This window comes from Corylus avellana, chromosome 7 (genome assembly GCF_965113065.1).
Source record: "Corylus avellana chromosome 7, dhCorAvel1.hap1.2, whole genome shotgun sequence".
NCBI classification, from domain to species: domain Eukaryota; kingdom Viridiplantae; phylum Streptophyta; class Magnoliopsida; order Fagales; family Betulaceae; genus Corylus; species Corylus avellana.
Window position 1 is genome coordinate 27,771,851 of NC_142496.1, and position 15,145 is coordinate 27,786,995.

Below are 15,145 nucleotides of genomic sequence, written 5' to 3' on the forward strand. Positions count from 1 at the left end.
GCCGCGAGTCATGACAGGCACAAACGTGAGAAAATGGGGTGATGAATGATGATAAGATAAGTCATATGTGTGAAATCATTTTATTTATACTACATGATTAGAATGATGTTACGCTCATAATATGAACAAATTGTTGATATAAGTAACATGATTACACTGAATTTTGTAACATTTTATTAAACTTTGGCATACGTCATTCTCAACGTATGTCAGTTTTCAGTTTTCCCCAAGTAATGAGCCCCTGGCCCAACGCAAGGCCCATAGGGTACACCCTAGCTTTATATATTTTCAAGTAAGCCCCACAAGCCCAAAAGATCAAAGCTTGCTGAGCTCACGCCAGTCGAGAATCACGTAATAATAATAATAATAATAATAAATTTAATTATTTAAATAATAATTTTTTCGGACCCTTGATATGCAACACAGTCACATACTATTTGTAAGAAATAAGGGTTAAATACAAATTAAAAGTATGATAAAAACATGAAACTGAAATTATTTTTTTAATATAAAAAAAAAAAAAAACAGAGCCATTTGGGTCGTTGTTTCTCAGACAATGGATAATATCCTTAATTAACAAATAAGTATTGGTGCAGACTGGTTATTAATCATTCACGATGCACCTAACAAAAGTCTAAAGGATACAATTCTTGAGATTGAATTATAGAAGAAGAAGAAAAAAGAAATCTTTTATGGGAGTTCGACGTGGCACACTAAGAGAGGATCCTTATCCATTTTTTCCATTTACCAGTAAAGTACTGTCGAGTGGGACCAAAAGTCCAAGGTTGACTGGCCGTTATGACCTAGGAAACCCGCCCTCTGTTTTCCCAACTACCTTTACAGAGCAGCGACTATCTCTGAAACTCGAAACCAACCGTCTCTACACACTATCTCTGCGTGGAAAACCCTAAACATAGTACTATCTGTGTGTGTCTGAGGCCTAAATCTAAGTAAATGGCTGGGGAATGTGCAGGAGGAGGAGCTGAAAGGAAGGTGATGGTGGCCATTGATGAGAGCGATTACAGTCACTATGCTCTCACTTGGGTGCTTGCAAATCTCAAAGAATCCATTACAACTTCACCGCTTGTGATCTTCATGGCTCAGCCTCCTCCCAGAAGTAGTTACACCTTCTCCGCGCCTCTTGGCTCTGCTCGCATGTACTGCCCTGTTTCAGCCAGTTAAGTTCTTTGCCTCTTTTATGCTCTTTGGCGTTTGTTTCTGTAGCACAGAGCAAATGATGATTCGCTATTTCTATTTCTGTTTTAAGGTTTGAATTTTGAAGAGAAAAAAGAAAAAGTGGGTTTGGGTTTTGTTCAGTAGTTAATAGAATTTTATTATTCCTAAATCCTTTGTGATTTCTTTGTCGTATGCTTGGATTTTTTATACCCAAATAGGGAAGTGCAACAAGCTGTATTAGCTACTTTGTTCTACTTTTGTTTTGCAAGCCAAACCCTTGCTAGCTCATAATAAAAGTCGGGTTCAAACTTTAATTGAAATGAGGGAAATTTTTTACAAAAATTTATTAAACTTTACCTCGTGATTTATTTGAATCTTTAATTGAAATGAGGTAAATTTTAAAAGTCGGGTTCAAACTCAAAATTTTTGTTATGATACGGGTTAAATCACTACTTATATCAAAAGTTTAAGCTGATAAAAAAATAATAAATTTAATCATTTAATTAATATTTTAATGCTTACATTTTTATTTTTTTGTGATATTCTTCAATTAAGTGCTTCACTTTTGTTTCAATTGAACAGAGGAGTGTAGCTTTGTCTCTTAGAATCAGAGCATGCACCTCCTACTTGAAGGGTTTCATGTAGACTCCTTATGTCGTGTAACTGAGAAGTTGTGGCTGTTAAATTACCAGTTATCCCAAAAATTTAGGTAAGTTTAATCACTTAATCATTACTTTAATACTTCCCCTCACGTGTGGGTTCAAACTCTCTTTTAATTGGTGAGATTCAACACGTGAAATATTTAATTTAAATGGGAGGTGATTTGATGAAGTTAAGATTTGATCCCATGACTTTTGGTTCTGAAACCATGAAAAATTACTAGTTATCTCAAAAGCTTAAGTTAATAGGAAGATATAAGTTTAACCACTTAATCATTACTTTAACAGGGGCAAAGGTTTTGCTATGCTGATTTGGAGAGCTGATCCCCTTGCCTTTTTCCCATTCTTCTTCTTGTTTTCCATTTTCGAATAGTTAGTATGCTTGCGGGATGATACAATGAGTTGGAAATTTTATTTGAGATGTTGGAGTTTCTATTGACAAAATACATTTGTTTGTGCATGACAGCTCCGGAGTTAACAAACTCCGTCCAAGAAAATCATAAGAAGCTTACAATGGCTTTTCTGGAGAAAGCTAAGGAAATATGTGCTAGTTGTGGGGTACGTCCATTAGTAATTTCTCCTTCCTTTTCTAAAAGTTCTAATATTCTTTTTGGTCAATTTGGTTTACATGGCAATTTAACAGGTATTTTTCTCTTTCAATTATGCACATTCTAGATAGCTCACATTTAAGATATAGAAATATGCAATTTCATATGTTTCTTCCTTTTGACCACACCGTTGAATAAATGTTGTTTTTGTAGGTAAAAGCAGAGACAATTACAGAGGTTGGGGATCCTAGTACGGCCATATGTGACGCGGTTCAAAAGTTTGACATCAGTTTACTTGTTTTGGGTGAGCGTGGCCTTGGAAAAATCAAAAGGTTAGTTTTCCATCATAAGATTAGATTGGCAATTTGGAATATGCTTTAACATGATGCATGCTAATGCAAAGAAGGCCACCCCATTATTGGCCACTGATAGCCTTGTGTTGATACAGGGCTCTTCTGGGGAGTGTGAGCAACTACTGTGTTCAGAATGCAAAGTGCCCTGTCCTTGTTGTGAAGAAACCTAAGTAACGAGTGTGCTACATTTGTAACATTTCCAATCACTGAGTTGATTTATGGTTTTTTTATTTTATTTTATTTTTTTTAATTTTTTTTTTTTATTTGAAATGTTGTTTGATACATTTCAGAATGTAAATGCAGTTAATGATGAGAAGGGAAGGTGACTTATTTGACAAATTCTGATAATTTTGTGGCACACTAGATAGAATCGTCTATATTAGTGTTGTTTCCATTTTTAAAATCTGCTCAAAGTTCCTCCGAAGCAGCAGTAGCCAGAAAATATCAGAAAGTGTCTTTTTACTTTAAATAATTGGTCAAGTTTGTGTAGAAATGTATGCAACGTAATTTCATGAAGAAAAGAGGAAGATTACGAGAAACATGATGTGTTTCATATCTAAAGAAGCAATGGCTGCAACCTCGTTTCTTATTGATACTGATTGACCACCAGAATGGTCTAAAGCTTCAGCTGTGTGATAGTACTTAAATCTCATAAAGCATTAAAGAAATGTGTAATCACTTGACAAAGTAATGGTTGAGAATTGCTGCCAACCGAACTCCTGCTTGGGCCAACCGCAAATTGACTATTGGTAACCGGGAGAGGAAATATTCATCTGCAAACAGTTTTCATATTGTTTCTCATCATATGCTGAAGAACAAATGAACAAGGACAACTGGTGAACTCATAAGGATTTACTGGTTAATTACCTTCTAAAACTGATCCTTCAGTCACACCTTTGTATGCCCAGTCACAGGCTGCTTTGATGCCTTCAGATGCATATCTGCAGAAAAGTTAACCAATCTTTATATAGCCATCAAGTTGATTAGGAAGAAGTAATCAAGAAATGCTCCATATACGATCTACCCTAAGGTTTTGAAGAAAAAAACTCAAAATACAAGGACCAATTTTTAAAGTTGAAAGAACTAGTGATACAAATGAACATATGACATATGAACTTGCTCAAAAATACTAGGTAAGTAAACTGTGGTTGTGAAACATACACGTTTGCACATGTTGTATCAGTATAACTGCAGTTCTCCCATGTCTGAACTTGATCTGCCCATGCAGTCTGTAGTTGAAATATATGTTAAAAAACAAAATAAAAAAACATTAGGTTGATGATGAAGATACATAAACATATACCAAGTCTAACACAGACATACTAAGCAGCAAATAAGCTACCGTAATGTTTTTTTGAATTGCACCAATCATGTCATCCACATTAGAGTTGTAGAACCTTTCTTGAGCCGTCTCTATTATGTTGTCGTCCCATACCTGTATGCATCGGTGTGAGTTTATTTACCCCAGTGATTTTGCAAGCTAAAAGTATGATTTAAAGGCTGAACCACGATTTCACTAAACACGAACTTCATTAATATGGTTTTGAAATCGTATCCTTTCAAACAACATATTTTGAAATCACTAAACCAAACGGACTCTAAATTGGTTACTAGACTCACATGGTGAAGATTTTGCTTCCTCGTATACCAGTGAACACCAATGGTGTTGCCTCCCTTGTCTGAAGTAAAACCCGCATGTAGAGGCTGCAATAAACAAGTACTGTAGTTAAGGATGTATCAGTAGTTGGTGATGATAACGTATCACATCCGGACATGTTGTCTATATGTGTCGTACCTGATGAATGTCTCCCATAAAATGAGAGTAAAATAAGAGTGCTTCTGTGAGATTATCTGATAGTTACAATTCATTGAATTAGAAACACAATTTGGTTAGCAAAGTTGCATTAATGGGCAGAACATCCATAAGAGAAGCACTTTATGGTGAAAGAAACAGTATATTGTAGTTTTTGTTCAAGAATTTACTCGAACTCTTATCATTGCTGCGAATGGTTAACAGCTGCTTGGTGTAATTTTGGACAGCCCCTGCAACGCACCTCCCCTGCTCTCCACTTTCATCCTTGCAATCCCCTGAATATTGAAATGACTGTTTAGTATGAGACAATTACTCTACACTTAGAACTTGACTTGTGACTAGGGTTTGTAATTTTTTACACGGCTTATGAATTCGACATAAAACCAACGTGAAATTTGTGGGTTAAGGTTGATGGGTTTGACTCGTTTAATTAAATAGATTGGATTATAGTTTAGCTATATATTTTTATACTCATGTTAAAACTCAGACAGATAACTTTTTACACAACTCTGGGAACTCAATATGAAAATTAGCGGTTTAGTGCTGGAGGATGGTAGCTACCCCACCAACACCCAAGAAAAAGAAAGAAAAAGGGAGTTGGGGGACAAGAAGAGAGAAAGGAAACTCACTCTCGAACTGGTAATTGCAAACATCAGGGGTATTCACGTAGTGAAGGGGTCTTGACCAGGGATAATGAAACTTGATCTCATCTGCCCATGAACACACACTCTCCAATTCATTCTCTGCAGATTTTGGAAGCAGCTCTTCAACTATCTCTGCTGCTGCCTTGTTCAAGCGTGACTGTTTATTACAACACAGAAACAAACACATGGAATGAATATTTCTGAGAGACAGAGAGAGAGAGGGAGGGACAGAAACAGAGATGATCAATTACCTGCGCAATCTTGCAGACTATGTAATGCCCATCATTTCCCCAAGCATTAATGACTGGGAATAGAAGCATCAGTGACACAATAGCCACTATCTGGGCTCTGCAGCACTTCATCTTCCTGCCGCCCTTCAAAACCATCAACATCACTGCAACCATTTTATGTCCTTTCTCTTGTATTTTCAAGTAAAAGAACAGAGAACCCAGAAAGAAAACTACAATTAAGGATAAGGTTGGTGTGAACTGTATGAAAAACCAAAAGAAATCATTTCAATGATTGTTTTGCAAAAGTATGGATGTGTCATATGTGTCTGTCAGCTTTCGTTCATGGTATCCTCTTAAAGTAGGAAGCGAAGTGATGGCTGGAAATGAATCTTGCTGCTACGTGCTTGGAAAGGCAAGGAACTAAAAAGAACGGAATTGACGGATAAATGTGGTGTGGTTTTGGGATTGTAACATTACTTTGACTGTAAAAGTGTCAGAATTCTAAAATATACGTTACAAAGATCCTGCACAATTACTATATGGAAATTAAGAAAAAAAAGGTATGGGTTTTGAATTTAGTTGGCATATGAGATGTCATATGATGTCAAAAAGATTATATTACAACATTTACTGAAATTTACTTTAAGCAACAAAATTTGACAAAGTAAAATAAACATTCAAGTAAAATCCAAGTCCTAAAATTCATTACAAGGACAATAATCCTGAAAACTTAGAAGAGAATAATCATGCAAAGAGGAATTTCTCATTCATGAATTTCTTACCAAAGTAGCAATGCCTTTCTTCACAACTTTTCTCTGCTCTAGGAGGTGCTTTTGTTTTTCTGTTTTTTTTTTTTTTTTTTTTTTTTTTTGGGGGGGGGGGGGGGGGGGGGGGGGGGGGGTGTTATTTGGCTTCACACTAGCTTGAAAAGCCTCAAAAAAAAAAAAAAAAAAAAAAAAAACTTTATATAGAGACAGTGGGCCTAGGTTGTACGAGGTAACAATCACTAAGTTTATCACACGTCAAATACATGCATCTTATACGATACGGAGAATGGTTCATTAGGCATGTCAAATATATGTATTGTATCGTATCGTATACGATACAAAGAATGGATCATTGGGTTATACATGATAATTGTTGGAGTGTTTTATGGTTGTAAATTTGCTAGCCAGCGATTTTTCTTCATGGTTGAGCTATGAGAGGACTTTCTGTACGACAATGGTGTTCCTGCAAAATAAGGGTAAAATCAGAGGGTCTTCAGTTTGGTGTCAAAGACTTTTCGATGCTTAAGTTAGCATCTTTGTTTGTAGATAGAAAATATACGAGAGAGAGAGAGAGGGAGAGATGAATCTCTGGGAGAGAGAGGGAGAGAGACGTGAGTGACGTCTAGAGAGCGAGGCATGAGTTTCCTGGAGTCCCATGGAGAAGGAACTGTAGGAGAGGAAGAAGACTAGCTCCCAGAAAATGTCCTTTCTCTTTTATCCCTAGGTTCAAAAAATTGTATGCACACGTGTCACAAAGTGAGTGGATGATGGCATATTGTAAATAAGTGTAAGCAGTTGAGACCCATAATGGGATATTTTCTCCCCTACAATAATAAATAAATAAATAAATCGTTATATCAATTATGTGGAGTAAAACTCATACTTTCTAGACAATTTCTTTTTAAAACACACACACACACACACGAATCAACTCAATAAGGAAACTTGGACCTGCAGCCTTGAGAACAGCCATCAATATATGTTTAATTTCAGGAAACAGGGTGGAGCATAGTGCGGATAAAACTTCACAGGCTTCTTTCAAATAGCCCCAGTGCTAGAAAGCTTAGGAGCATTGATCAAATCCCAATAAGTCAATCCTAAGTCCTAATCCTAAGGTATTACTTGTTTTTAAGCCACTTAATAAATCTATTAATCTGTACAAACAGGACTAATTTGACCTAAATCAACATTAAACATCCCAGTTAGGCCAGAGAAAATTCTAAGAATCCTTTATATTAAATGTATATTTTGCCCCAGCCAGCTTGCACCCTCATTAAAACTACATGCTAGATAGTAGATTCACATGTTTTAATGATATATGTCAATTTAATAGCATGAATTAAAAGAATTTTGCAATAATTTAACTTAAAGAAAAACTTTGTCTAAAATAAAAGGGAAAATTACAGTTTACCCCCCTAAAATTGACAGCATTTTTCAATTCGAACACCAAAGTTTTAATTTTTGCAATCCACCCCCACAAAGTTCCAATTTTTTTCAATTCGACCAATATTATCCCTGAATTCCTATATTGCCCATAATTTTTATTTTTTTATTTTATTTTTTATGAAAAAAAAAAACAAAACAAATTTGGGGGTGCAAAAATGGCCAAATGGACCGAAATTTTTTTATAAAATTTTTTTTTTATAAAAAAATAAATAAATAAAAATTATAGGCAATATGAGAAGTTTTGGATATAATTTATCAAATTGTAAAAATTTGAAACTTTGGGAGGTGGATTGCAAAAATTGAAATTTTGGTGTTCAAATTAAAAAATGTTATCAACTTTAAGAGGGTAAACTGTAATTTTTCCAAAATAAAAACATGAAATGAAATACATTAAATCATGCTCTTCTTTTTATTTGAACCTCTCAGTACTATGCCTTTTAATTTATTCTGTAATAAAAGATGGTCAATAATTAGAGCATTTTTTTTTTGTTTACTAAGAACCTCTGTAGAAGGGAAATAATGACAGTTGATCAATAGCGTGCCTTTCTTTATTTTATCCTTTTCTTTTTCTTGTCATGTCGACCATTAATGGAGGACAAATATGTGATTATTGCATGTATGGAACAAGTATAATTCGTTAAGATAATGAAATTAGGTGGCTTACCTTTTTCCTTCTTCTTTCTTTCTTTTTGGATATTCATTACGTCTCTGTTTTGGATGTCACACAAGAGAAACCAAAACCAAAACCAAAGAATTGTTCCAGAAAAGTAAGTTTATAAATGCACACAACTAGACGTCTACTTTCACCCAAAAAAGAACAAACCAATGGGTATCATAAACAATATGAAATTCGGTTTTAATCGTGTTAAAACAATACTTATTATAAGTTCTTTTCATAATTTTTGTTCTGATTTTCTGTTAAATTATAATTTTTTTAAAAAAAATTAAGCTAATAAAAAGTAGTTGAATGAATTATTTTATTAATATTATAACAAATTGGTTGAGACATTTGATCGACGTTAGTTTCAAATCAACATCTATGGTCCAATATATCATAGAGATGTGATGTCATGGTGTTTTGCCAATCGCCATTTGAGAAGACATATGTTGGTACACTTATTAGAATAGCAATCAAATGATTGAATCAATAACTTAAGTTTTGAGATAAATAATGATTTAATAATATAATGTTATAATAGAACTTTTGACTTACTCTAGTTATTAATTTTTAATTAAATATTTCATGCGTTGAATCTTACTTATTGAGGAAGAATTTAAATCTATACATGAAATGAGGTCTTAAATTGAAAAAATATACTTTAACCGCATAAACTACCACAACATTTTCACTTACGCCTCCGAGGCCCTCATACTACCATCACGAAGATATTTTTTTCCCCTTAGATCTAAATGAAAATAATAATAAAAAAAAAAAAAAAACAAAAAAAAAAAACAAAAACAAGAGGTCTCATCTATTTTATTACTTCAATTTGAAACTCTTTAGAATCACTTATAAAAGTTTAATAGCATCTAATAAAAAATTAATAGAAAACTTAATATTCACAAGTGCCTTTATAATCTCTTAACCCAATGTTAACTATTCATCTTCACGATGTGGGATTAAGAGTATTACAAATCTCCCTGTCTCTTATAAATTATTGACGTCCTTAAATATTACATAGGATTACTACCCACTATCTAAATAAATAATTCACCTTCTTACTATAATATGAAAGTGAGATGTTAGACTACATTTTGACATGGCATCACCAACACGATAGCATAATATCTAATGGTAGCAATTATGAGTCATGTTTGAGTACCAAACATCCAATTGGATATATAGACCATGAGCCTATCTATGCTCAACAAATAACCACCTACCTAATAATACTGAGCCAACAACTGGAACCCACCCACCACATTTTTCCCTTTTAACTCTGAAATTATAAAAAGGCATCACGTCCAGGTTGTGCTTTGCCCCACCGGCCCACCGCCACCCTTCAATCACTAGTCTTATTTGCACTTTTCTTTAGTGGTGACTCATTGACTCTGACACTGTGATTTACGTGGATAATATGGTTAGATGACTTCAACTTAGTCAATTAAAGTAAAAATATAAGTTTGAGCTAGCAATTTAAACAACAAAATTACTAATAAAAATCTCTATAGTAATTACACGATCAGTAAAAAAATTGAAATTATTCACACTTAATGCTATCTTTGGAAGCGTTTGGCTTGGGTCAAGTTTTAGTTTCGTATCCGGACATAAAGAATATTATTTGTTCTAACAACAACACTAAGTCCGGTTTCAACTAAAACTAGACCCAATTCAAATCCAAATGTTTAACATGTGAGATAGAGAAAATGTTAGGTGGAGGATAGAGGACTATACCCAGTTGAGATTCTTTTATCACAATTGTGGGAAATAAATCACATGATTCATGAAATTGGACCACTACTATGAACAGTACCCAACGATATAAACACTGGAATTGTTTAAAATCAGGAAGTAAAGTCTATGTTTCACATTTTAGGGTTTTGGATTGGACCACTTAATATCTGAACAGAAAGAATAAGATAAAGGAGGGGTATAACTCTAATGTGAAAAAGAGAAAATGATCGGTGGTAAAGAAAAATCCAAATTAATTCACATGATTCATGACATTGGTCATATTTTCTTGTTTTGGACCACTAAATGGTTGGACATAATAACGCCCACAACTTAGTTGATCATAACTTTGTGGTGGGGAATGACATCGACCAATCATCTAAGAAACAAACAGAACAAGAGAGTGATGTATGGGTTCTTTAATTTCTTTTTATAAATTTCTAATTATAAATTGATGTGCCATTTTTTTTTTTTTTTTTATCTAATACATTATCTCTCCTCTTAATAAAGAATAAAGAATTATTGAGAAAAATATTTAAATAGAATAGTAAAAATATTAAAATAGAAAGCTAGGACGTAGGTAGGTAGGTGTTTTGAAAAATTAAGTAGTTAAAGTAAAAAAAATAAAAAAAAATAAAAATAATAGTTATCTTTTTAAGCAATTGAGAGCAAATTTACTAATTCCAATGTAAATGTTGTTCTAAACCATTAATTTCATTCAGGTTGTGCCCATGACATTTATGTAAGCTATTCTATGAGTTTTATAAAAAAAAAAAAAAAAATTGAAATACTACTTAATTAGCATTCTCCTAATATTTTTTTAAACATTTTTAAATGAATTGACATGCTTAGTTAATTATTGGTGTGAATAAATGGAACATGCCAACTTAACTGAGATGGCATTTCTCGTAGGAAAATTACCGGAAAAGCTCAACAACTATAACCATTTTTCCAAAATAAAATATTGCACCAACAAGAACTTAGCTATCGCCGCGTGTCAACATCCGAGTGGTGGAGGCTTCACAAACCTGACCACCACAAAATTTGGGACCAGACCTTTCCGACCTTACCCACCATATCATGTATTATAGGATCAGATCCTCTGTGTCTCTGTGAGCATATGCCGCTATGAGTCAGAGCCCCATAGTCACTCACTACATCATACCCTCGACGCTGACTCAGCCATCCCAATCCTATTCTTGTTCCAAAAAGGCCGCATGCCATTTCTGACGTGTCGCCAAGAATTCTATTCTACTAAGCCAATCGTTATCCTGCACGTCACCGTGCAGAAGCCTCGAAGCATTTTCATTTCCCTTTTAAAAGCCCACGCCCTCTACTGTCTCAAGCCTCCACTTCTTCACCTACCTCTCTCAACACCACCATTTTTCTCTGCCCCAAAACTCTGTCGTTTTGATGGAAGTCGCAGTGATATTCAACAGGCTGGACGATTTCGAGGTCTCCCTGCAAAACCCATCGCTGCTTTCTCGGGTTATTTTGCTCTCCAAATGGGGCGCGTTGATTCTTGCACTGGTCGCGTCTCTGGGCACCATAGTGAACAGATTCAAGGTTTTGATCGTCAAGCTCCGGAGACAGAAGTCGATAGCTAAAGAGCCTCTTTTGAAGTTCGCCAACGATGATGATTTTGACAGCGAAGACGAAACTTGTTCCTCATCGTCATCTTCTTTCGGAGATGACCAAGAAGAAGAAGATGATGATGATGATGACGACGACGACGACAAACCCGAATGGGATCGTTGCCGATCTACGGATGAAGATTTCCGGGTGGCCGGTGGGTCGGGTCGATACGCGGAAGGCGAAGGGCATAATCGTAAAAATAAGTTCCGGCGACGGTTCTCGTGGGCGGACTTCGCCGGCGGCGGGAGCGTCGTGAAGCTCTGGGACCATCTGGGCTTAGGGTTGGACTTCGATGTCGACGATGACTCGTCGGAAAGTTTGATCTCCGTCTATGACACCAACAAAGAGAAGGGAATTTGCTCCCATATTGGCGGCAAACGACTCTTTCCGACGGTGTCAACGTCGTCCTCCCCGCCGATGATATTGACGGCGGCGAGGGCTAGCTGTTCCGGGGGCGTGTCGCTGCGCGTGTGGGACACACGCGTCCGGTGTCGAATACCGGCAATACTCGCCGAGTGGACCCGGCGGCCCCAGCTCGGAAAGATGGTGGGCCATGTCGGATTCGGTGGCGTCGAGAAGCTCTACGTCAGGGATGACACTAACGGTGACCTAACCATTGGAGACGTGAGGAATATTAGCTCGCCATTAGCGAGTTTAACTGGATCCGACGTGGACGCGTGGTAAAGACGCCGATGGCGTTATAGTTCCCGACGAATATCTCCACGAATGAGTAACGAAGCGGTGCACGGAACTGACTCTGCCGTGACTCGCTGTAAATTCGCTGTTAATTTATCTTGGCTGTCGAAGTGGCCAAAACAACAGAAAATTGTGAAAAAATTAGGGGAGGCCACTTTATAAATATTTATATTTTCTTAGACTTGATAATTTTTTTATTTTTATTTTTCCTTTTTATTCCATCACATATTGCTTGTGATTCAGCAATAGGATCTTTAATTCTTAATGTGGGCAAGTAAATAAAAAAATCATTATTAATAATTCTTTCCTCAAACAAACGTGTTGATTTATGAAGCGTGTGGACTAAGGTTGGTCTTTGCTGATTCGAACAGTGTGAATGTTGAGATAATTTGTTGACAAATTCAAATTAAGGTTAATTTCAACTCCAATTACCAAGAAATTTGAGACACGAATAACGTGCCTTAAATGATAGTTTATCTTTAATTTATCCACGGTAATCTCAAACTTTGGATCAAACCATTTACTTAGAGGTACACAAGCTTGAATGGACTTTGTACAATTTTGGACCAGATTGATGTCATGTGTGGACAAAAGTTAAATGCTGGGAATTTATTTTACAGTTAAAGAGTTTGCTTTATTGTGTACAAATCATTTAAATATAAGATGTATTATTTAAAATGTTAAATTACATGACAATATATAATTATCAAATAAAATTTCTTTGTTTCAAAGTTGGCATTCCCCGACTGTTTCTTGTAAATCATTTTCTTGAGAACTACTTTGATTTTGTTTTACTCGTGCTCAATTTACTATTAATTCTTTGAGTCATGAATTAAGAACGCCGGCATGCATGACTGTTCATGCATGCCAGACATTTTTTTTTAATAATTATAATAATAAAATATTATATTTTATTATTATAAAATATCAAATCACCCCGGTGTGCATCACGTAGGGCGTGATGTTTAACATCACCTTAATTCTTTAGTAACAAGGTTGGTCGGAAATCAAAGTTAAAATTGTTGAAGTCAAAGTGGCTAAGTTTTATTGCTTATACAAATGAATTTTGGTTTTTTTGTTTTTAATAAAAAAAAAAAAGCTGATACAGAAATAATAACCAAACCCCACTCAATTAAAAAGCTCTAAGAATTTAGAGTTACGTGTCCATTAGACAGCTATTACATAATTATGCACTTAGTACACGACGAAACATAGGAAACTCCGTCAAGGGACCACTTTCAAAATATAAACTCCAAAAAATATAAGACGTCAAATAATTAGAAAAGTCTTTATTAAATAAATATATATTAAAAAGATTTATTTGACTTAACCATCATCGAAAGCTTCTCATTGGAGGCTGGCCCAAACCGACATCACTCCAATGATCTTATTTCTTATTTTATAAAGTGGCCATGATTCGGTCCCCCAACCGTGTAAAAATTCAGTTCAACATCTGGGCTTTGTCTTATCTTTAGATGAATTAATAGAACAAGTTATTCTCTCAAAAAAAACATCTGGGCTTTGTCGTGGTTTCAAAATTAAAATTGAATAGCAAAATAAGAAGTTCTGGATGCTCCATAACTTTCAGATTCATCTAGTTTTGGGTGGGAAATGGTGGACTTGTTTTGTTTGGGCTAAAATTTGGACCAAGTGTGTGCCTTTTAGATCATTCTAGCCCATGTCCATCTACATCATCGGAACTGGCCACAACTACTGTGTTATTGACATTAATATTCCATCCAATACTAATATTAGTACTAATACTTTGCAACTACCTTCCTCAAAAAGACTGCATGTCGAAGCTCCCTCACTGGCTCCAAGCCGGCGTATCTTTGGTGGTTTTCTTCCTGCTTTGCAGGTGAGGTGACCCAATGTCCCGTCCGACCGTGCAAAGATTTGGTAGCATCATGCATATATATATATAATACTCTAACCACAAAATTCACTTGCTTGCCATTGCATGCGAGTAACTTAAAATTATGTCTGACAAAAACACCGGGAAGTTTCAAGCACATGATCATGTCATTTTACCGGGGCATTCACAAATAGAAAACTTCGGTTGACGGAAGGTAATTCTTTTGCTGTGAGTCGCAAACCCAAATACGGAATAGGCTAATTCGCAGGCAACTGAATCGTCCATTAACTTGATGAAGTCGATCGGTGAAGTCAAATGGCTTTTCATTTGAGAATTGTGCATGTAGGTTTTTTTTTTTTTTTTTTTCTTTTTTTAAATTATTATGGCTAAGATAAGATTCCACTGATAATTAAAAGATTACATAGAGATTTAGCATAATTCAAATTTTACATAATAATTATTTCGTTCTTTTTTTGATAGGTGGGGAGCCCTCAACTCTCCCGTTTCAACCCAGGAGTTTATGGTCCATTAATAAGTAAAGAAGTGCCATATCCTCATAAAGGAATCCAACGATTGGAGGCAAGTTAACCATGTCATTGATTGATCAAGATTAAACTTCATAAATGATTAATCAAATTGGTGCATGTTTTACTACTACCTTGTAGCATTAATTAAACTTTGGTACAAAATGAGATGTGCATCCACTAGCATATACTTGGTGTGCTTTTTAACTAGCAATATATATCATCCTTAATTACGTGCGAATCAAGCTAGAGATTATGGGTCAGAATGATGTATTAATTGGTGTATATATAGAAGAAAGAAGAAGAAGAGGAATACAAAGAGATACATCAAAAGCACTAATTTAACTTATTTATATAGGACATTAATTATTTAAAGCCATACAGAGCAGGATCAATCTTCCCTTTGG

At 35.2% G+C, this 15,145-nt stretch overlaps 3 protein-coding genes across 3 annotated transcripts; 2 read left to right on the forward strand and 1 right to left on the reverse strand.

Moving 5' to 3' along the window:
* Positions 1-832: 832 nt before the first annotated feature.
* On the forward strand, positions 833-3,139 carry LOC132184202 (uncharacterized). The gene is made up of 4 exons (XM_059597740.2): positions 833-1,177; positions 2,302-2,393; positions 2,597-2,715; positions 2,832-3,139. The coding sequence occupies exons 1-4, from the start codon at positions 955-957 to the stop codon at positions 2,908-2,910; spliced, it is 513 nt and encodes a 170-aa protein (XP_059453723.1). The 5' UTR covers positions 833-954; the 3' UTR covers positions 2,911-3,139.
* ENDO2 (endonuclease 2) lies at positions 2,932-5,681 on the reverse strand. Its single transcript, XM_059597739.2, has 9 exons — positions 5,445-5,681; positions 5,179-5,350; positions 4,720-4,824; positions 4,532-4,587; positions 4,357-4,440; positions 4,079-4,171; positions 3,898-3,965; positions 3,604-3,677; positions 2,932-3,509 (listed from the first exon to the last, which is right to left on the reverse strand). Exons 1-9 carry the CDS (start codon positions 5,595-5,597, stop codon positions 3,412-3,414), a joined length of 903 nt encoding a protein of 300 aa, XP_059453722.2. The 5' UTR covers positions 5,598-5,681; the 3' UTR covers positions 2,932-3,411.
* A 5,701-nt stretch (positions 5,682-11,382) lies between these two features.
* On the forward strand, positions 11,383-12,652 carry LOC132184696 (uncharacterized). The gene has a single exon (XM_059598422.2). The coding sequence runs from the start codon at positions 11,442-11,444 to the stop codon at positions 12,345-12,347; it is 906 nt and encodes a 301-aa protein (XP_059454405.2). The 5' UTR covers positions 11,383-11,441; the 3' UTR covers positions 12,348-12,652.
* The last annotated feature ends 2,493 nt before the right edge of the window (positions 12,653-15,145 follow it).